The sequence below is a fragment of the Notolepis coatsorum genome (genome assembly GCF_963971535.1).
Source record: "Notolepis coatsorum genome assembly, chromosome: 9".
In the NCBI taxonomy this organism is placed as follows: Eukaryota; Metazoa; Chordata; class Actinopteri; order Aulopiformes; family Paralepididae; genus Notolepis; species Notolepis coatsorum.
Window position 1 is genome coordinate 114,793,360 of NC_140173.1, and position 23,768 is coordinate 114,817,127.

The window sequence follows — 23,768 nt, forward strand, 5'->3', positions numbered from 1 at the left end:
GACCGCAGGGTGTTTTACATGCGGTCCCACTCACGTTGTGAGTCCTAGGGTGGCTGTTCCCTATTACGCATATTGGATCAGAGTTTCCATCTCCCCGCTCATCGTTAGGACGAGACCCCCCTCCCCGTTTTGATGGTTGTAAGGGCCCTCAGGGGGTGCATCCGTCAGTGGCTGTGCGTCCGCTCCCCCTCTAATTCCCATAAGGCGAGCGTAATGTAACATAACAAAGGTTATCCTATAACCCTAGTTATGTGAATACTATCTGAGCGTTCCGCTTTCACGCCCTGAGGACCCTTGGCTGTTTTTTCTCAAGTAAAATTCAGACTCGGAAGGGTGAGTTGGCGGCCCCGCCCTGTGTTTTATGGAACACGGAATGGGTGTAGCCGTGGTAGATGTAAAAGGTGCAAGTAGAAGTTTTTCAACGCACGTGCACTAGGCGCACGGACAACGAATATATCCCATAAGGCGAGCGGAACGATCATAATATTCACATAACTAGGGTTATAGGATAACCTTCGTTTTGTTTGGTTTGATATGTGGGTTGGAGTTGAGTGGGGATAGGGGAGGGTTGCCATTGATGGCCTCACCTCAGTCTCTGCCAAGAGAGGTCTGGAGAAATTATACTGTGAAAGTGCAATACCAAGATGGGCACTATTGCCTAGAGGTCGCTGTTCGACAGCATTACAGATTCTACCTTTAAATGTCATCGAGTCATAAGGTATTTTTATGTCCCTGGTTTGAGCAAAGACACATTTCCATCATGTGTGCATCATAAAGTTATGTTGTATTGAATTATGAATTGTGTTTTAGGGTAAGTTGTTGTGTATAGTGGTGGGTATTCACTTCAGGAAAGAAAAGACAACCACAAACCCTCTCTTTCCAACCGCTCTGAGTTTATTAGAGATGATACAACGTTGGGCTTTTTTAATTTTAGTTTATACAAAATAAACAGAAAACAAAACAAGACAGCAGCTTGTGGATAAGACAGACACTTCACAGGCTAAGACACACATCTCCTGTTCTCTCTCTCTCTCCATCTATAACACCACTTTAATCATTCTTGTCATCGGTTTCTTTCTCCTTTAATCGGCCCTTTAAGCATTTAAAAAAAACGGTTCTAACTGAGGGTGAGTACCTATATGAGACTGAGGGAGAAAGTGCATATGGTTAGTATGGGTTTCCATGCCGACCTTTCTGGAGAAATGATTTGACCCTAGTGGCTTTACTTGCCACTTTGCACAGGCATTGAGGTATGAAAGAAGCCAAAAAGAAGAAGAGATTGAGAGAAACAAAAGGGAGGAGGGACTGTAGTCTGTGATTGACAACCTCATCCCTCCAATCACCCCAGCCTCTGTTCAGAAACGCTCCAATACGCTGTCTGGTTCAGTTTGCCATTTATTCTGTCACCCCCCCCCCCCCCCCCCCAAATATACAACAGCTTTTTAAAATGTACAACATTTTACAATCATTCTTCTGGAGAAATGACGTGTGTTTGCGATGTGTGTATGTATATGTGTTTCTGTGTCTGTTTGCACACATGAACACAGGTTCATTCATGCGCTCCATATCCACAGGATATCCTGCAAGATCAGTTCCTGAAAGTGGGAGTTTACCATTACATTAAGGCCCTCCCACTGTCTCTCTCTCACTCTCACTCAACGTTCCACATCTTGGCATCAGTCCGCTGTGCTGCCAGGAGCAGAGAGAAGTTGACATGATCCAGGATGAAGACGATGTACAGTATGTGTGTTTATCTGATGAGGATGGGGGCGGGGCTTCCGTCAGTAGAACTGTCCAACCAGTGACACGCACCCCCTTTAGGGGCTAATAATGCCCCTCCCATGAGGTTTGCTCCAATGGCAATCTGAGGTGGTGGAGGAGTCCATTGTCATGGAAGAGGAAAAAAAGGGGGGGGGGGTGCGCTCTACCCCTCTCCTCCGACCCTCACTTCTCTGTAACGACTGGGTGTTAGTATGGGTGACATGGGGGCTCTTCCAGTCCTCCGCCCCTTCTCCCTGGGGCCTGCACTCTCAGAAGAAAAAAAGGTACAATATTGCACCTTTCGTCACTGGGCCAGCCTGAAAGGTCCAGCAGCCCCAGTGGCAGAAGACACAATGCTGTTCCTTTTTGTCTGTGAGTGTGTGGTCCAGTTAAGTCCAGCCCATAGCTCTAGTCTATAGTCCAGGTCTGTGGTCTCAGCTCCAGCTAGTGCTCTGGAGTTCCTCTCTGAGCCAGGAGGGCAGTGGCTGACCCAGCCTGTTCAACAGCCTCAACAGCTCCATGTTGTGCTCACGGTAATGCTCCGCCAGGAAGGCACGTGACTGGACGGACACACACACGCACGCACACACACACACACACACACGCACGCACAGAAGGAAAACAAGATAAACATGGGGTCAGAGGAGGTCTGCATAAAACATTGCTTCACTCAACCAAATGACAGTAAAGTACAGAACTTCAACAGAATGGCCTGTGATTTCTAACTGTGAATTTGTGCTTCTATAATGGCTCCAACAGTACAAGAGACATTAAAGAGACAGACAGATTCTCCCTGTATCCAAGAATACTAAAATATCATGGAAGAATAGACACGTATATCTTTTCCACCCTCCAGGATTAAGAATTAAGGTTCATTTTAATATCAGAGATGGCTGATACACACTCCACACTTAATCCAAAGGCCTCTGTTCAAATGGCTGGTGAGGACAATTTTACAGTAAGTTAGCTGAAACTAACTTAAAATACTAGCAATGGACAAGTAAATGGATTGATCTGTGGAATGAGCAATCAATCAATCAATCAATCAATCAATCAATCAATGTTGGCCGGTGAAGGCAATTTGGCCTTGACCAATTAAAAGATAAATAATAATAATAATAATTAAAAAGCTAGCATGCTAGAAAAATGGTCATCCTTGTTTGTAAATCCCTGTCAATCAAATTGTGGCCAGTGAAGAGACACATTAGTTACGAGTTGACAGGACAGTACAATTTCTTTGTTCATGAATTGTCAGAAAGGAATTTCAATCCATCAGCTTTGCACAGACTGCTTGTGTAGTTCTCCTTCTTCCAATATGGCTGCCTGTAACCATTGGTAACCACTCTCAAAAGAAAATGCCTAATTTCTGTGCGGTGGTAGAATAGGTAAAACACTGGAAAAGCTTGAAAGCAGCTTGAAGCATGAAGCTGTGACTGTGAAATAAGATAAACAAATTTTTTTAGTTGATCTATATCTCAAATATCAACACATAGCCATTGTTTCTTCCAACATGGCGGAAAACTTTGCATTAAAATAATTCTGTGAAAGGCCTCTATTACATGGAAGAACGGAAATGTACACAAAGAATCAACCTGCTGCTATGTGATGGGAGAATCATACATGAAGCTTCTTGAAGAACCATATAACCAAATCCAAATCACTTGTGTGGGAGTGTGAATGTGATATATCACAAGAAAGTACTCAACTTCTACAGTCTGTAGCTATTAATGAACTCTAACTTACCACCTTTAGATAATAAAGTTTGAAAACATTGAGAACCTCTGACATTTTAAAACAGTTATATGGTTGCACATCTGAAGTACTCGTCAATACAGAATGTGAATCAAAGGGCGGTGCTGTTACCTCAGGGCTCATCTCAGGGTATTTCCTGCCTTTACTTTTACCAAGACATTTGGGTCGACCTGCCTCCACTCGCTGACACCAGAACCCTTTACTCTCATCATACCTGAGAGAGAGAGAGAGAGAGAGAGAGAGAGAGAGACAAAACAATTTCATCTACTGCAAATCCAATTCTCTCTCTCCACAACACACAGTTGGCGTGAGGGTCAGGGGTCAAGGGTCAAGATACAAAAGAGATAGTCAGATATACATATTATCAAACACTTGGCAACACTAGACACACAGCAGTCAGATATACACATCAGTGTTTTTTCCTATACGCATTGCGCTACACTGCTGCAGAAATTAAAACCATTCTCTTCCCTAGTAAATATCATGGAAAAGTTGGCGTTGTAACGGCATTCGTTATTACCGACCACACGCCGATCAGCTGGATCGGTATGAAAACATTGTTGGATCAAGCTGAAATTGACGTCAGGGGTATGCCAAAAAGAATATTCCAATTGTTTGATCGCCATCTGGTCCATCTGATGTCCATCTGGTCCACGACATAATCCAGCACAACACATGCATCGATTGTCCCGAAAACAATTCAATGCGATCGAGTGAAGCCCTAGGCTTCCTTGTACTAAAAAACTGCGCCCGGAGCGGTTTAAACGTAACACCCGGTCTGGAACAGGATTTACTGCACTCTCGATACTGCCTATTAGCAGGATCTGGCCGGTACTGCACACTCGGAGTCCCAGTATGCCTTTTAACTCATTCGAGGCCAAACCCGAGATAAGTTTATTCGATATTTCCCTTCATAATTCATCCATCCAGCCTGATGTTATCATTGGGAATGGGTCTGAGATTGCAAACGTCCAATACCGCCACCTAACGCCTTGCGGCTGCTATTGCACTCCATTTGAAACAATGTGGCTTGTTGTCTGGGCCGAGCTGCGGCGTGCGGGCGGGGTCTAAATACTCCAGCAAGACAAGCGGTTATAACTGATTACTGACTGAGGGTTCATGTTCAATGCTGGATTACGTTGGAAACACGATCGCGATCAGTATTTGGAATGGCGATCAGATAATTGGATTATTCTTTTTGCAGTACATCATAGACAAGGTAAGAGGACTATATGTTATCAATGTTGCGTTGATCTGATCATCTTTCCCCGCAATCGGAGCGTGTGTCTGTAATGTACTGTGTAGCGTATTCCGTTGGTGGCGATCGAAGCATAGAGAAACGACCCCCCCCCCTTTCATGCATGCATGATGAAACATAATACTGATAATCTAGCGTTGATTTCAGATTGATTATTGATCCAGGCGAGAAATGGCACGATTTATAATGAAATGCAGTAAAACGCTGTTTGGCGTCGTTTCCTGGGATTACACAGAATCACTCTAAAACTATACTCATATTCACCACGGTATAAAACGGAAATGTATGGATGAAAAAATTATCTGTTTCTTGCATCTTGACCAGAAGAAACTCAATGACAATCGACTATGTTATTAGATCCATAGCTATAATATTTAATATAGTTTTAGCACTGCAAACTGCATTTATCCCCATTGAACAAAGCGCTGGCACACACGGCCATACGACCACAGCAACCTCTGGCGTCCAATGAGTTAACGGCAACATACAGGTCCGTGACATTGAATAGAATATTAAAATCGAAAAAAAAGGAAAAACTATCCAAAAACGTATACAGTATATATATATACAAATACAGTAAGTTTTTTGTATATATACAGTACGGGTGAATTTGACAAAAAATGTTGGCGTTGCTCGCCTGGACACGCTATTTCCAAATCAAATGTATATAATAGGTATTATGTTTCATCATGAATGCATGAAGGGGGGGGGGGGGGGGGGTCGTTTTTTGATGCTTTGATCGTCACCAACGGCATACGTTCTGGAGTACATTACACATGGTCGTTGCGATCGATGTGAAAGCATGGTTGAATCAAAGCAGGATTGATGTCATAGAGTCCTTACCTTCACTAGGAGGTACCCCAAAAAGAATATTCCAATTCGCTGATCGCGATTTCCAGTATTGGTGTCCATCGTGTCGCCAACATAATCCACCACAACACATGCATCGGGGCATTGGACGCGTTTCAATGTCATCGAGTGAACCGCTAGACTCGCCTGACCAAAAAAACTGCATCCGGAGTGAATTAAACGTAACACCGGGTGTGAAAAAAAGGTTTTGAAGGGTGGGCGATACTGCCACCTACCAGGATGCGGCCGGTATTGCACTCTAGCGATCTCAGAGTGGTTCCCCATGGTAACCCCGAGGTCCGTGTGAGAGAAATGAATAAAAATATCGAGTAAAAGAAATAACGATGAAAACCCGACTATACTCGGGTCTGGTGCTGAACAGTTGGCGAGTTAACCCGACTTTCCTCGGGTCTGGCGCTGATTGAGTTAACGGTTGGCGCCCAATAACGTATATAAACGTTGTTGGCCGTGAAAGAGTTAACTGTGCAGGGTTTGCGCGCAGTATCTGCTCCGTCTTTGCAAGCTATCCACTAAGGCAGCGTTTCCAAAACTTTATTGGGTCACCAATTAAAAAAAATATATATATAAAAAATTATAAATTTTCTTTATTTTATAAAAAAGCTGTAGATGTGTTGATTCAGTTTGGCACCACATACTTATGTGAATCTGGGTTTTCTACTCTAGCATACCTGAAAAACAAATACAGAAACAGACTAAATGCTCAGCATGACCTCAGAATAGCACTTTCAAAAACCAAGCCCAGAATAGATCTGCTGGTTGAAAACTTCAACCAGCCACATACCTCTCATTAGATTTCATTGTGCCATAGATGAAATATTATACCCCTTCTAGCATGATGTCAGTTCAGTAGAATCTTTTAATAAGTCAGTACAAATTAATGAGAATGTTGCTCAATGTTGGGGTTTAAGGTTGAGGGATGGAGGGAGGGGGTAAGAAATGGAGTTTAAAAAGGGGTGAGAAATAGAAAGGAGAGTAGAACATGTTTGTTAATTTAAAAGTGTTACAAAATTGTATGTGTTATGAGGTGGTGAGAAACTTAACATTACTAGGCCTGACCTTCGAATTTTTTTTTGGAATTCGAAGCTTCGGGGCCGAGATTCTATTTTAATTCGAAGCTTCGAGATAAAAAAAACGTTAAAAAATATTGTAATTTTTATATTAAAAAATAAAATTATGTTGTGGGACTTACAGCACTTTGTTCAACTTTTTCAGTGCTGTAAAGTTTAAACATTTTAAAAGACAAACAAAACACTTTGCTTTCATGAAATATTGTAAGCCGTCATTTGAGGCTTTATAAAAGCAGCACAATGAACACAAATCTGTCAGTGCCGAGTCCAACCTCATCTTTTTTTTAATCCACTTTTTCTCCCCATTTTCTCCCATCCCAATTGCGTGAATACTTTGGGCAACCAACATGTCCTTCCGCGTTGCTCTGATTGGCCAGCGTTGGCCAGCGCTCTCCTTCGTGAATACCAGCGCTCTACGCTCGTTTACCCCCTCATGAGGCTCCCCCCAGGTGCTCGTTGCCGCGCATGCGCATGAGGCTCCCCCAGGTTAATACACGCGATAATCCCCCTGGTTAATTGCATCACAGAACACGCCATATTAGCCCATATTAGCAACGCTGGTTAATAATAATAAGCGGGTATAGCTCAAGTGCAACATCCCATGGGACACGTGAGCCTTCAGAGCTGCTCTTATTTGTAAATAGAAGAAAAAGGAGTTTTTCATTGTTCAAGAGTGGATATATGTTGCAGAACATGCCTGTTAATTAATTAATTAAATATCTGTTATGTGGTTAGGGTATGTTTTTTAAATAAATGCCCAGTCTTGTAAATAATAACAACAATAATTGCGTTGTAAAACCTGTGGTGCTCAAGTGCAACATCCCTATATACTATATACTCATGTACCATGTTCTACAGTAAGTGGGGAGTGTAAACATTTATAGTTAAAGACAGTAGAGCTTGAGTACTTTCGATAGGGCTTTGATTCAAACCGGTGCATGAGATGAGGTTCTATATGTAGAACATGGTACAGTAAGTGGGGAGTGTAAACATTTATAGTTAAAGACAGTAGAGCTTGAGTACTTTCGATAGGGCTTTGATTCAAACCGGTGCATGAGATGAGGTTCTATATGTAGAACATGGTACAGTAAGTGGGGAGTGTAAACAGTGATTCAAACCCCCTCAATGTACAGTGATTCAAACCCCCTCAATGTATGTCTGACAGCTGGGCTGTGTTGTCACGCGAAATAACGTTATGAATAAAACGCGAAATAACATTATATAACGTTGTTATATAACGTTACAATGTACAGTTTCTGACAGCTGGGCTGTGTTGTTACGCGAAATAACCGGTGCATAAGATGAGGTTCTATATGTAGAACATGGTACAGTAAGTGGGGAGTGTAAACAGTGATTCAAACCCCCTCAATGTACAGTGATTCAAACCCCCTCAATGTATTTCTGACAGCTGGGCTGTGTTGTCACGCGAAATAACGTTATGAATAAAAACGCGAAATAACATTATATAACGTTACTTACAATGTACAGTTTCTGACAGCTGGGCTGTGTTGTCACGCGAAATAACGTTATGAGTGAATCTAGTAGTTGTTTTGATAAATATGTATTCTACGGATTCGAACATAACATTACATTTCCGCGATTAGCCTCGCTTGGCGTGTGAGTGCCGTCCAAAAGAAAATGCGCATGCGCGGGTTACCGGAGTAGGGGGAAAACGAGCGTAGAGGGCTGGCCGATCGCTGGCCGATCAGAGCATCGCGGAAGGACATGTTGGTTGCCCAAAGTATTCACGCATCCCAATTTCGTATTATCCAATTCTTCCCTCCCCTGTCTTGAACGTTGCTAGACTGCTAGTCCGACCTCATCTTAAATAACAAACAGCATTGCTTGTTGTAGTTAACAAAGAGAGGCAGAGTTAATTTAGCAAAAAAACGATTTTATCACATTTAATTTTCATATTCGAATCCCATGCTCATCGAACGAAGCTTCGAAGCTTTGAAGTATTTAAGACAGCCCTAAACATTACACTCTGATTATTGCTGTGATGTACTTTTATAATTAAATAAATACATTTCATATACATTTGAAATTCATGGTTTGTTGTGTTCTTTATCAGTAGTTTATAAATGTATGTTATGGCAATTCATGATGTATTTTTGTAAGTTTGGGTCCCAGGAAAACACCAAATTTCTCTTTTGGGTCTCGAGCTGAAAAAGTTTGGCAACCGCTGCACTAAGGACATTACGTGGATGAGATACCAGCGCAGACACGCCCATTATGTGTGGAGTTTTCCCCTGATCTGCTCCAGCGCAGTTGGCTCGCAGCGCTGAGAGAGGCAGAGAGAGAGAGAGCTCGGAGGACGTTCACTTGTTTAAACAAACGTATAAACACCATAATACTGTTGATTAAAGTTGGGACTCTGTCCCTTTCAAAGTGGAGCATAGTGCGGTTTGCTGTTGGTGTGAACTCAATCGAACTTTATATAGTACCTAATCTAGGAAGCGCAGGGTTTTTGGAAGTGAGTGTGAATGAGGCCATGTCCAGACGAAAACGATTTTGATCTTTTTCGTTTTCATTTAAAAAAAAGGTTTCCGTTAAAACTAAATCGTGTGTGCCACAAATTTACAAAATAAATGTCTTTCCTGTTTTAGACGTCGCTCTTTTATTTTGAAACCCCCCGGCCAGAAGTGTTATCGTTGTTTTGTTGCTAGCAGAATAACTTTTGTCGTCCAGTTCTGTGCTTTTGAGCTAACGTAACGCTAGTTTCCCAAGGAGTGGAGAGAGAGAGACCGCGGCTCACATGCACAAAATGCAGCTACAGCCTACAGCAATCAATGATGAGGAGGATTTTAATCGGCAAGAGAGAGAGAGCGTTTCAAAGCCGTATATAATATGGTGCGCGCAGCTCAAACTACCGGTTGTATTAAATTAATTGATTGATGTTTAACTTGTCCCTGTGTCCAGTCCTTTCGACTAGCAAACGTTGTCTGTATTTAACGTTACCTCAGGATACCACTGTCTTATTGTAGCAAAAGTTGTCTGTATTTAACGTTACCTCAGGATACCACTGTCTATTGTATTTAGTTGGTTGGCTATTTAGCTAATGTTGATAGCATTGAATAGCATCAACGCTAGCTGGCTGGCTACAGCTCAACACCAGCCATGGGAATACTATTTACTAAATTATGGAGGCTTTTTAATCATCAAGGTAAGAGAGGATTTGTCATGATCAACTAAAGGCGTATGCTATGGAACAGTATGTGCTTGGCTACTACTTGGGTTTTCAGAAAAAGGCCCACTATGTGACGCTAATCTCTAGCTAGTAACGTGTATTTCATCACAGTAGCCTCCCGGTGTTTAATAAACACTTCTAGCCAGGACATATCTGGACATATAAGACATAATATGCATCATGTTTCTTTTTTTGTTGGCTGGGTTTGCATGTGGATTAAGGGAGATGTCAATCTGTTGTCGACGGTGTACAGGCGCAGTACATTTAGCTGTAAAAGCCAGATCAAGCTCAATAGCTTCTGTAACACGAACGCAACTACTCTGTACATGCCATTGTTGTTGAGATGTTTGGCTGAGTTTGCACATGCGGGTTAAGGGAGAGGTGGGCTATCACATAATTGGTTCAGGAAAAGACTTGTATCGCTTGTAAAGACGGCGACACAAGGGGAGCGTCTTCAGAATTTCCCACTCTGGGACCCGGTTTCAGAAAATAGCGTCTTCATGCTCCCAGATCAAATACTTTGACTGATACGACCGAAATCGGTTTCGTCTGGACATGGCCTGAGAGAGCGAGCGAGCGAGCGAGCGTGTGTGTGTGCGAGCAAGCGACTGAGAGAGAGTGTGTGTGCAAGCGAGCATGAGAGAGCGAGTGTGTGCGAGTGTGTGTGTGCGAGCGAGCGACTGAGAGAGAGTGTGTGTGCGAGCGAGCATGAGAAAGCGAGTGTGAGAGAGCGTGTGTGTGTGTTTGAGCGATGATTAATCGGATAGCAATACTAATACTGTGTTGGTTGTCGGAGTATGTGTGTGTGTGTTGGTTGTCGGAGTATGTGTGTGTTGGGTGAGAGGACTCACGTGAGGGCCTGTGTGTAGTTGAAGATGGGAGTGACTCCTAGGAACCTCTGAATGCCCTCCATCACCAGCGCTGGGTTGGACCGCAGCAGGGCTCCATCCACTATATGCAACTATACAACACACACACACACACACACACACACACAATGTTATGTCTTCAATCTATATAAACAATTATCCTACCACTAGGGTTGCTGACCAACAAAAATTATGCATTTTCTAAAGAAAAAAAAGTGTTGACACTTTTCCTTGATGTGATGCACCTCCAGAATTGTGTTATGTTGCAGACACTGTCATAGATTGTCACACAGTGTGAATGGATGAAATGCCAACCAAAGCCATGGGTATACTTGTGGTTTCACTTAGCTTTTATTTGTAGCTACAACATCAAACCTCTACTGCTCCTCTGCCACTCCTCCACCACTCCACTCCAAACTGATGTTGTGACTCCTATTGTTCTGGACCGGGCCAGATTTCACACCTCCACTGCCTCCCACAGGCTGGGGAGACTTTTTCATCTTAAATTTGTATTCGTCCCAAACACGCCAGCTCCATCCGATTCCTTCGCATTTTTCACTGTTTACTTATCAGGCATTGCAACACTAATATATGGGCAGTACCCCAAGTCAGACTGCCCATATAAAAATGATCTTGGTGGTCTGAGGGCAGTAGCCCCCGACCCCCTCCCTGGGGCAGCACTTAAGTTAAGTACCCTCCCTTTGTTCACTTTGGGAGCTAGCCACCATCCCCCGAAATATAACACCTGAGTGCCAGTTCTATAGTGGCAGAGGAGCAGCAGACCAGCAGCAGAAGTGGTTTGAATTTTCAGTGCTGCATCTGTAGCATGTTTATACATGGAGGGGACCGTGGAAAGATTGGCAAAGGAGATAAACACCAACAGTCAGGAACTTGGCGTGTTTTGTTACCATGGAGACAACAGAAACCTTCACCAAAGCATAAATGATGAACATCGAGCGACACCTTCTTCTCTGTTGAGTGACAAGATGTCTAAAGTGCCAAGCACCACAGCATAGATCAGGCTTGAGCCTGCACCTCTCGTGTTGTAAATGTGTAGCATATCCTACCTGGCTGGGCTGGTAGTGCCGTAGCCAGCGCTCTAGGTGTGTGCTGTAGGCCCCTGGTTTAAGGCAGCGTCTCTGGAGGGTGAGCAGGTCCCTGGGGCCCGTGGGGCCTGACGTCACCACCGAATGGAAGCTGTTGTTGAGGGCCGCTGGGTCCTGGTGGGCCCTCTGGTGCTGGAGAGATGGACAGACAGCCAGAGATAAAGACAGACAGCCACAGATGCTGGCAGGCGTGTGCGTGCGTGCGCACACGCACACACACACGCACACGCACACACACCATTATAGCCACATAATAACTACATTCAAACCAAGCTAGCCGGCCCAGCAGATGAAAAATGAGAAGTAGAAAAAAGTAACTCTTCTCACGGCACCATACTGTGAGAGAGGCAGTGTGGAGTTTCCTCTGCATTGAGCCCCTTTCATCTCTTCACACACAGTATCTGGCAGAATGAAGGACTCAGCCCATTTTCTTTAAGCTACAGTAGTGGCTCCAATGAATGAGTTATTCATCACTGGGCTCAGGACTGATCGGGGATAGAGATGGTCGGGTTATGGTGTATTCTGCTTTGTCCTATTTTCTGCACTTAAAAAGAAGATCTATTTTGTTCTAGAGAGTAGAAGCAGACGAGTCTACAGGAAACTCTGGTGCCGCGAATTACTGAAAGCTAGTTATGCACAAGAGGCTGGCTTTTAAAGCTAGGATTGTGCTGAGAAAGGACTATTGATTAACATCATTCTTGGTAAGTAAGAAATAGAGCTAGGGTTCCACAAATCAGAACTGTTGTGAAGGGCCAGATTAAACTGAGAATCTACCTTTATTGTTTGATATACTTTGTATATTATTTATATATATACACGGAATATCCCTTTACCTGCGTTCAGACCAGAGTAATATTCGCTCTCCTATTGGACAGCGCCCCCAGACGCCAGCGCGCAAGCCCCCAACGGCAAGTTCAAAGACAACTGCAGGCATGTCGGAACATGCCCGGAGTCAGCGTAGTGATACCAGACAAGGACTGAGGTTGGGACTAGATATTCACTTAAGTATAAATACAGCGCAAGGTGCGCACACCGTGCTTAGCTTAGTTCAATTCAGTTACGTTCAGTACCTTACCCACCTTCACGAGTCAACGTGCAGTGAAGTGAGCAACCTTGCGTCTAACAGAGCATTGAGAACCGTGTGCGAATAGAATGGTAAAAGTGTCAGAGTTTAATGAAGTAACGTTGAGTTCGACTTAATCTAATGTGAAGTAAATAGTCGTTCATTTATTGTATATCGTGCGGCCACAGTTCTTTCGTGTGTAGCATTACCCAGCGGTTCGTCGTGTCTTTAGCTAGTGTACTTAACCAGGCTGTGTGGCCTAAATACGTCGCCCACACCCGAGGAGTCCTAGGCGGAGAACCGTTGGACATGTACACAGGAGAATCGGTGTTGGCGATTGCAGAACCATTACTGGTTGGATTATATTGATTTGGAACGTGGTACCCGGAGAAGAGCATCGTTGATTTCCACTATCGTTTGGGATTCAACCTCGTGAGGATTACAACTCGGGCCGGCCTCGTGGACGGGGCTGGCTAGCTGTCATCAATGCTGTCGAGCATCTGGATTACAATTATTACTTTGCTGCTGATCAAGGGAGTTTACAAGGACCGACTCCTGTACCTGGAGTCTCTTTATTCCTCATTGAATCAGACGGAGTACCCGAACATTCCTCTACCCTCCAGGCCTTACACCCCCGGAGGGAACCCATTGTCTCCAGTCGGTACCAGTGTTGCCCTATATAGTTGCTACTATACGACAGGTGGTGTCAACTTAGACCCATCGTAGGATTCCTGCTATTCTTAGTGACTCATGCTCTTGACTGACTTTACGTATATTCTTCGCCATACAAGCGCGACCCTAATTCTCATTCTGTAACCTAACGTTGCCTAATAATAATAAATTACTATTTCTTTGTCAATGCCGTGTTCTTGTGGGTGTTCACCATCTATATTTGATGTACTGTCTGGCCAGTAATTAAAGTACATAACTAGCAGTGGTTTAATCTATCACAATCTTTAATACAGTCAGGGTTTTGTAACCCCTCAGTTACAAGAACTATCCCTTTAAAATATTCTAACATACACTGTATAATAAAAGAAAGATCCTCAGGAAGGAGGAGTTCAGTAGTTACAAAGAAAGGTCTGTTATATTCTATTTTATAGTAGACTACTTGTTTTATGTGTCTCATTCTTTTCTATTGTCTACTTTATATTAATCAATTACCAAAATATGAACTTTAACACCACAGCCATTTAACCTCTTAACACATGCTGTGCCAAAAACGGAAAATTACGCATTTGCTCGACAAGCGTTGAGTGCCAAAAACGAGATATTACGTTTTTGGATCTTTGATCTTTTTACTTTGATCCCCGCTCTACAGACTTGCCCGGAGCGATCTGCATCATTTTGGCACATCCCCACACACTAGAACTGCAATGCCGATCGACTATCACCAGGTGGCAGTATCGTCAGTTTCTGAACTGCAATGGCTTGGGGTTGATACACGGCCTCACTTTCCTTTTCCCTTGGTAGTGGCCCCTCCTCCCGCTTGAACAGAAATTCACATTGATTGCCACGAACGTATAGACATATACACTGGTAATGGCGATGCGATCACTTGGAATTCTTCTTCTTGGAATACCTTTTGGCTAAGGTAAGGTTCATTCTATGTCTATTTTACCTAATCTGAAACGACGATCACAGTTCTGTGTTTCACCGGACGAAAAACATGCTCGGCAAACACGATCACAGTTTTGAGTTGGGTGTGCATTTTTTAAATACAATATATATATTATTAAAGCCCTAATGAGTGTGGCTTTCCTTTCCTTTCCTTTTTTTGCATTTTTACAGCTTTTTTTTTATTGGCCACGCAGGACCGACAGAGGAGAGGGCGAACGGGAGGAGAGGTGGGGAGGACATGCGACAAATAACAACGGGAGCTGGGTGTGGCTTTCCAATGATACACCATGTCGGGATGTGTGAATAAGGAATCAAGGTGAAAAGTCATGAGCGAAAACCGGAAGAGAAAAAAACGCAGAATTAATTGAAGTCAATGAGGAAATGGTTTACTGGAGAGCTTTTTTTTCTCCTCCATAGTTTACCAAAATCGCCCCTAATCACTCATTTCTGAACGGATTTATATGAAATTCAGACATGTACTACATAAGACTTCAGGCTATGGATCCAGGGTGTTTTCCAGCTCATACAAATTTTTGGGAAATACTATATTTGGATATTGCAACTACTACAGAAAAACGTGAGTAACGTTTTTCTACAACTCCAGTTCTTCAGACCTATCTATTTCATTAGCACTAAAAGTGATCTTTCTTTATTGTATCAGAAACTTCAGAATGTTATATGTTATCTTTCAAAAGAGACCAGGCTTATGCATGTGCTATAAGTATAAAGTATAGTATTTTGGTTTGCAAAAAAAGTAGGCAGTCCTCAAAAACAAAAACAAAAATGCCCACTTTTTGGGGCGCCTGTTAACTCATTGACCGCCGAGAATTAGTCGGGCCCCGCTCTAGCACTGCCACGCTTTAAAAGATAGGAGTGCATCACCTTGTTTGTAGAGATATAACTATATTCTAATCTATATTATAGCTATGGATACAATACTATGGCCCATTTGACATCACCTATCTATCGTTCAATATGTGAAAAAGAAAAATGGTTTCCATCCATACGTTCCTGTGTTATACCGTGGTGAATATAAGCATGGTTTTAGAGCGGCCTAGGGTAATTCCCGAAATGCTGAGTTATAGCCGTATACGTCAATTCCACTATAGACGTTGCCGTTTCTTGCCTGTACAGCATGCTATTATTCCAAAATCAAATCTATATCATAGGTATTATGTTCCATCATGAATGCATGAAGGGGGGGGGGGGGGGGGGGTCGTTTCTGATTATTTGATTGTCAGTAACGGCATTCGTATTCAACACTAAAAACGCTTATCAGCCCGATCGGTTTAAGAGCATTGCAGGATCAAGCAAAAATGTACGTCAGATCGTCCTTACCTATGATCGGGAGTATTCCAAAAATAATATTCCAATTGTTTGATCGCCATCTGGTACATCCAATGTCCATTTGGTCCACAGGGATATTTGACGCGCTTCAATGGAACCGGGAGAACCACTTGCCTCGCCCGACAAGGAAAAATGAAACCGGAGACATTTGGCCGTTCCACAGGCCAAGATACAAGGTTACAAAGGGTGCTTGATGGGCGGTCAGGTGGCGTAGCGGAGATTGCGTTCGTCACCAACCCCGGAGACGCTAGGATTCGCCTGTTCGAATCCAGCTCACAGCTCCGGGGTTGTCACCAGCTTGGCTGGCCGTTCACACTAATACAATTGGCAGTATTAGAGGGTGGGAGAAGCTGGCGGGGTGGGTCCGGGTCATTGTAAACAGCGACTCCTACAGTTCGGTCGGGGCGCCTGCTAAGCGTGGATAGGATCTAAGTGGGATAGTGTGCTCCTTCCACACGCTACGCCCTCTCAGCGAAAGTCCGCGCTGCCAGGTGAAAAGAAGCGGTTGATTGGCTGGACGTGTGTCGGAGGAAGCACGTGATAGCCTCCACTCTCCCAGACCGACTGTGGGGGGTAAGTGCGCAGCGACCAGGAAGGGGATTGGGAATTGGCGTAACGACTAACATTGGGATGGGAGAAAATCGGAGGAAAAAGGAGGGGGAAAAAGATAAAAATAAAAATAAAAAAAGGGTGCTTGATACCGCCGTCTAGCTGGATGCGGCCGGTATTGCACTTTGGCGACCTCAGACTCATTCCCTATGGTAACGCCAAGGTCCCTGGATGAATAATGAATAAAAATATCGAATAAAAGGAAAACCGATCAAATAACGTGTATACTCGTTGTTGGCGTTCAACGATTGGCACCCAATAACGAGTAAACTAGTTTTTGGCGGGGAATGAGTTAAGAGGTTAACAACCACAGGATGAAAGTAGTGCCTTTGTAATGTAGCAAAACAATAGACAAGATACACCATCTTCAAAAGAATAGAAAATATACACCATCTTCAAAACAATAGAAAAGATACACCATCTTCAAAACAATAGAAAAGATACACCATCTTCAAAACAATAGACTAGATACACCATCTTCAAAACAATAGACTAGATACACCATCTTCAAAACAATACACTAGATACACCATCTTCAAAACAATACACTAGGTAGATACACCATCTTCAAAACAATACACTAGGTAGATACACGGCTTGGGTTGAAAATACGCTACCCAAGGGTTAGCCGACTATTAAATCCTCCATCGCCCATAAAGTGTCTCCACTCCCAGACTCTTACCTGGTACCAGGAGTAGGCTCTGTCTGACGGGTTGATGAGCACAGCCAGGACCTTGGCTCTAGGCAGCAGGGCAGCCGCTCTCTTAGGAGCCACTTCCGTGTCAAAGTAATTGGCACTTTTTTCAAACATGAAGTCTGTACTGACATTGGATGGGAAGGGGAAGAAATCCATATACCTGAGGAGGAGAGGAGAGGGGAGGGGAGGGGAGGAGAGAGTAGAGAGGAGAGGAAAGGAGAGAAGGGAAAAGAAGGGAGAGGGGACGATAGAAGATGAGAAGAGGAGAGAGGGGGAGAGGGGAGGAGAGGATAGGAGAAAGAGAGGAGAGGATAGAATAGGAGAGAAGAGGAGAGGGGAGGGGAGGAAAGAGGAGATGATAGGATAGGAGAGGAGAGGAGAGAGAAGAGAGAGAGGGGGAGATGAGAGGAGAGAGGGGGAGAGGAGAGAAGAGGAGAGCTGGTTGAATGTAGAGGAAACACTGTGTTTCTAGACAGTTGTAGCAACATGATCCAACCAGGATAAAGAGCTGAACTCTGAAAACAGCTGTGGTTCTTACCAGTCGATACCGTTATCGTAGTTGGGTCCGCTGAAGAATTGGATCTCCTCGAAGGTGATGGGACTGGGGAAGGAGCTGGTGATGGCTGGGTGGAGGCTCAGGAAGGAATGAAGCGCTGTAGTGCCTACCAGGAAACACATGCACATTATACTGTTATTTGATTGGATGGTTTGGTTCTAAATAACACATCTAAAGATTTTGGTCTGCAAATTCCACACCGCAAATAATTTTTTTCCTTCAAAATGGTGGACTTCATAGGTCCTGACAGCTACTGTAATGTCCATGGTTAGACACACCTCTGGATATCCGTTTCATGACTGTATGACTAACCGATCATGAGATATACCCATTTGAAAGGTCATGGGGGTCACCAAAGTCAATAGGGTTCTTCTTCTTCTTCTTCTTCTTCTTCCAGGGGTTCTGAATGTGCACCGTAAATGTGAAAAGATTCAAATGAAAGCTATTCGCAAATTTACACTAATTTGAAAATTTTAAGTTTGGCTTCCTCTAGGCGTCATGAATGGGCTTTCAAGTTTCAAAATTGTTTATTGTCATGTGCACAGTTAAACAGACAGTTTGCCGTACAATGAAAATCTTACTTTGCTAGTCTGCCCTTCACACAAAACCACACAATACTTTAAAAATGAACAATTTAAATACAACTAGCGAATACTAAAAATAAAGTAAAATATACAAGGCACAAGTGAGTAACATTGACATTATTGCACGTTCCGATTCACAGTGTAGGGTCCAGCAGTGGTTACAAATTTAAATATGGAGGTGACAATGGGTCACATCAGCAGTTAAAATGACTAGAATGAAAGCTATTTGAACTTTCGCGGTGGTCGGGGTGAATCCATAATATCCCAGATATATAATTAATGATGTAATAGCGGACCTCAGCAGACTACTGTAGGCTTGTCCATAACCGCTCAATCTTCCTCTCCACACAAACCTAGAGTTAACATTCTACTGTACTTTACTTAGGGGTTTATCTAGAGGGGGGTGGGAGTGGGAAGCGTCTTATTGATCCATGTCTCTAGTGGGGAGTGATAGGAAGATGACCATCCTCAGTGGATGGGGCATAGGGTGGGGATTGGAGAGTGGGTATAGAGGAACTTATAGTAGGACGGGTGGGTTAGGGTTTAGAGTAGAAGGAGGGGGGGCTGTAGCTGGGGTGGTATTTTTATGTGTTCTATGTACTGTTGTCTTATATATGTGTAAGTGTTCCTCCTCTGAACTCCTGGGATTGACCGTCCGGGCCCGCCGGGATCGGCACCTCTGTACTCAGCCTGGCTGCACGGGTATGTTCTCTACGCACTTATACAAGCTCGACCATGGCTAAATTGAATATTTTAATTTGGAACGCAGGAGGGCTTAACGCCCCACACAAGCGTGCCAGTGTCCTTTGGCTATTGAAGAGGAGAAATATTGACCTTGCTCTCCTTAGTGAGACGCATTTAATGGTAGGTGACGTGTCAAGACTGGCAAATCGGCAATATCACGTTATCTCCTCATCCTCAGCCGATGATAAGACGAAAGGAGTAGTCATAGTTACAAGACGTAACCTTGATATCAAAATCTTGGATGTATGGTCGGACACGGAGGGAAGGATTACTATAGCAAAAGTTGAATTCTTGCATAGGAAGATGGCTATAATAGCATTGTATGCTCCTAACTCATTTGATTCAGCGTTCTATAATACAATCACGAAGAATATGTTGGAACTTAATGGATACGCTCTCATTGTGGGTGGCGATTTTAATGCGTGCTGGGATGCGGAGATGGATAGGTCCGGGACCTCTGAAACGAGCGACCAGAAACGGGCCTCTGAGGCCCTCAGGATGTGGGCCAAAGACACGGGGCTCACAGACCTCTGGCGCTTATGCAACCCCACCCTCAGAGATTACTCTCACCTGTCAGCCAGACACAAAAGCTTCTCTCGAATTGACTATGCATTCGCGTCCCCTAATATGTTTGATAGTTTCGATGTCTCATTGGTTCCCTTGGCTCTCTCAGACCACAAGGGGATTTTCCTTACGGCAACCTTTGGCAGGCTCTCCGCAAGAGCCCCCAGATGGCGTTTTAATTCGACCTTGCTAAAGAACGATGACTTCTGTTCTGAGTTCAGGAGTAAACTAGCTGAATTTTTGCAGATCAACGTTGGCACGGTAGAAGACCCTAGGGTCCTGTGGAACGCATTGAAAGGATTCATCAGGGGTCATGTCACACTATTTGCCTCCAATTTGCGAAAATCCCGGTCAAAAAAGCTAGAAGGACTGGAATCATTATATGCGGACCTATACGCATCCTTGCAAACTGACTATAATGAACGACTAAACACACAACGTAAGATAGTCAAAAAAGAAATAAACTCCATACTTAAACAACAGTCTGAGTTCTTAATACATAGGACAAGACAAAATTACTATTTTCACGGCTCCAGACCTAGCCATCTATTGGCAATGAAAATACGCTCAAATGATCATTTCTCAGATATCCCCTCGATTAGGACGAGCCAGGGTGCAGTCACTACTGATTCGAAAAAGATCAATGACACTTTTAAAGAGTTTTACTCACAGTTATATAGCTCAGAGGGTAATCTGGATGACTCTAGATTTGAATCGTTCATTGGCGGGCTTGAGATACCCCACATTTCTGAGGAAGAGGCCAAGGAACTGGGGAGACCGATTACTCTCGTAGAATTGAGGGAGACTATTGTTGAAATGCAGAGGGGTAAGGCGCCAGGCTGGGATGGTATTCCACCCGAAGTGTATTTAGCTTTCTGGGACCAACTGGGTCCATTGATGCTCGATATGATCAATTACGCTATCGAACAAGGGGAGTTCTCAAGAGATGTCAATATGGCGTTGATTTCTTTACTTCTCAAAAAGGACAAAGATCCCAATGATTGTGGTAGCTATAGACCCTTGAGTCTTCTCGGGGCCGATTTAAAGGTGTTTGCCAAGGTGCTGGCCCGTCGCCTGCAGAGATTTATGTCTGTATTGGTACACTGCGATCAAACTGGTTTTATCCCGGGGCGTCTGGCTGCAGATAATCTTAGGAGGCTGTTGCATGTAATCGATAACAGTAAAGACAATACAACTCCATCCACAGTTCTGTCTTTGGATGCCATGAAGGCGTTTGACAGACTTGAGTGGTCATACCTGTGGAAGGTACTTGAGGTCATGGGTCTTGGAAAGAGTTTTATTCATATGATTAAAGTCCTGTATGCCTCGCCGTCTGCGATGATACTGACAGGCAAAAACTGTTCCACACTCTTTCCAGTCTCCAGATCTTCTAGACAGGGTTGCCCTCTGAGCCCGGGACTGTTCGCGCTTTCCCTCGAACCTTTGGCCCAATTTATTAGGCAATCGGAGGACATCGTCCCCATAATGGTCAACAATACTCCACACAAAATTGCTCTCTATGCGGATGACCTGCTGATTTTCATGGACGACCCCTCCCGGTCGGCCACAAAATTATTGAGGATAATCGACGACTTTGGTAAATTGTCAGGTTTTAAGATTAACTGGAACAAATCAGCCTGCCTACCTCTTAATGAACTGGCCAAGGCGGTACGACTACCAGCTGATATCCCCATAGTAGAACATTTTAAATACCTGGGCATAGAGATATTCCCCACGCTGAACCAAACTACTAAGTACAACTTCACGGGTACTTATGATAAAATACGCCAGGATCTAGACAGGTGGTCGTCCCTTCCTAACTCCTTACAAGCCCGGGCTTCCATAATCAAAATGAACATCCTGCCCAGGATAAATTTTATTAGCTCAATGCTCCCCCTGCCCCCTCCAATAGACCACTGGCGCAAGGTACAATCGATGGTATCTAAGTTTGTCTGGAATAACAAACGCCCGAGAATCAAAAGGGCTACTACTCAACGTAGGAAACAAGATGGGGGCCTCGCAATCCCTGATTTTAAACTTTATTTCTGGTCCTTTTCACTGAGACCTCTGATGTGCTGGCTAGACCCTGTAGAGGCTGTATCGTGGCGCTCCTTAGAAGCGGCGGCGGTGTCTCCGCTAAGATTGCAGGATGTAGTGTACTCCACTGTCTCTATTGCGAAATGCCGGCTGAGGTATGGACCGATCATTACTCACGTGATCCAAACGTGGCGTAATGTACAGAGGTCGTGTGGGGTTAAATGCCCTTGGCACCTGGACTCTCCAATTTTTAATAACCAGCAATTACTTGTTGGACACAAGCCGGTTAATATTCCTCAATGGCAAAGGAGGGGAGTGCATACTCTGGAGGATATTTATGATAAGAACGGCCTCCGTGCGTTTCAGGACTTAAGAGAATTTTATGATCTTCCCGGCGAGTCCTTCTTTCTTTACCTTCAACTAAGGTCAGCACTGAGGGCGCATGGCGTACCGTGGGCTCAAGCTTTGCAACCACACCCCTTCCTCAGGCTCATAGTGGACAGAACGACATCCAGAGGGTTTGTCTCAGACTTTTATACGCTCTTAATTCAATCCACGTATAAAAATGTATCATTGAATACAATCTGGCGTGTGGATATCCCGGAGTTGGACCCCGAGTTTGACTGGGATGATGTTTGGGCAAATGTGGCATTATCTTCCCGCAACCCCAATCACCAGCAAATTAATTTTAATTATATTCATAGGACCTATCTTACACCTAGGAAGCTATTTGCTATGGGACTGATAACCGACTCTCGGTGCACTTTGTGCTCTCAAAAGGCCACTGGCACTTATATGCATATGTATTGGGATTGCCCACCAGTGGCCCGTTTCTGGAGGTCAATAACGGACAAACTTTCAGATCTGTGTGGCTTAACTATCCCATTCACAGCTGTTACGCTACTCCTGAACGATATAACGACACTACCCGCGTCCGTACAACTGAAAAGGGTTGTCCTAGCGGGCGTCACAGCAGCGAAGAAGCTTATAGCAATGAGATGGAAGGAGCCTGAGAAGCTGACAATGATCAACTGGTCCCTAACTCTATTGGATGTGATTTATCTTGAGATATCCACGGCTCGGGTGATTGGGGTAGGGCAGGCTGGCATTGACCTGTGGTTCGCAGCAGCTGAGAAGGTAAAGACCGCCGTGTGCGGCTGAGCGGGGTTGGGGCGCTTGATCGGGGGGGTCCGGCGGCCTGTACGTTAATGCCAAGCAAGCAGTGCAAAAATGCTTCCGCATTCGTCACCGCACGCTAGTGCGGTAAAGCGCCCTTCTTTTCAGACAAATGCTACCGTGCGTGCACCGGCGGCGGCGTGCTCGCTCAGGTGCGTGCGTGCGCCGGCGTGCTCGCGCGAGGTGCCCGCGCATGCGCATGAGATCCCGCCTTGAGCGGAGCTCAATATATAGAAGTCACCGCCCCTTATTCAGTATCTACCAATAGCTCAATTGGCTAGGACACATGGCTGTGGATCCTATGGCTTGTTTGCTGGCGAGTTCGAATCCCATCGAAAATATTTTTTAACGTGATTTTTTTTTAACGTGTATTATTTCGCCGGTTAAGGTTATTTCGCCGGTTAAGGTTAGGCATGGTTAAGGTTAAGGTTAAGGTTAGGCATTGTTTCGGAGTTGGTTAAGGTTAGAACGGTTAAGTTTAGGCGCTGTTAAGGAGCTGGTTAAGGTTAGAGTTTGTCAAAGAGAATGGCAATATAATTTCTATGGTTAAGGTTAGGCATGGTTTCGGAGTTGGTTAAGGTTAGAACGGTTAAGTTTAGGCGTTGTTAAGGAGCTGGTTAAGGTTAGAGTTTGTCAAAGAGAATGGCAATAGACAGCCTATTTCCGCGCGACCTGGGCGCTGGGCGGCGGAAAATGAAAGGCGCATTACTGCATGCCACTACGGGAAATTTTTGCACTGCTTGCTTGGCATAAAGCTACACGCGGTCCGGCGGTCTCTGGGGAGGGGGAGGAGGAAATGTCTTGTTTGTCTTGGTTTTTGTCTTGTCCTTCTTAACTTTGGCTGGGGGGATTTTAGGGGGGGTTGGTATTTAGCTATTCTGCGCTATATGTCAATTCA

At 44.2% G+C, this 23,768-nt stretch overlaps 1 protein-coding gene across 1 annotated transcript in view; it reads right to left on the bottom strand.

Moving 5' to 3' along the window:
* Positions 1-1,438: 1,438 nt before the first annotated feature.
* Positions 1,439-23,768, bottom strand: part of ndst2a (N-deacetylase/N-sulfotransferase (heparan glucosaminyl) 2a) — a 69,510-nt gene continuing 47,180 nt past the window's right edge. The window contains exons 8-13 of the mRNA XM_084321631.1: positions 17,748-17,871; positions 17,195-17,369; positions 11,835-12,005; positions 10,750-10,859; positions 3,625-3,727; positions 1,439-2,321 (exon numbers count right to left, since the gene is read on the bottom strand). Coding sequence (XP_084177757.1) covers positions 2,196-2,321; positions 3,625-3,727; positions 10,750-10,859; positions 11,835-12,005; positions 17,195-17,369; positions 17,748-17,871 — 809 coding nt within the window. The 3' untranslated portion in view covers positions 1,439-2,195. The remainder of the gene's footprint in view (positions 2,322-3,624; positions 3,728-10,749; positions 10,860-11,834; positions 12,006-17,194; positions 17,370-17,747; positions 17,872-23,768) is intronic.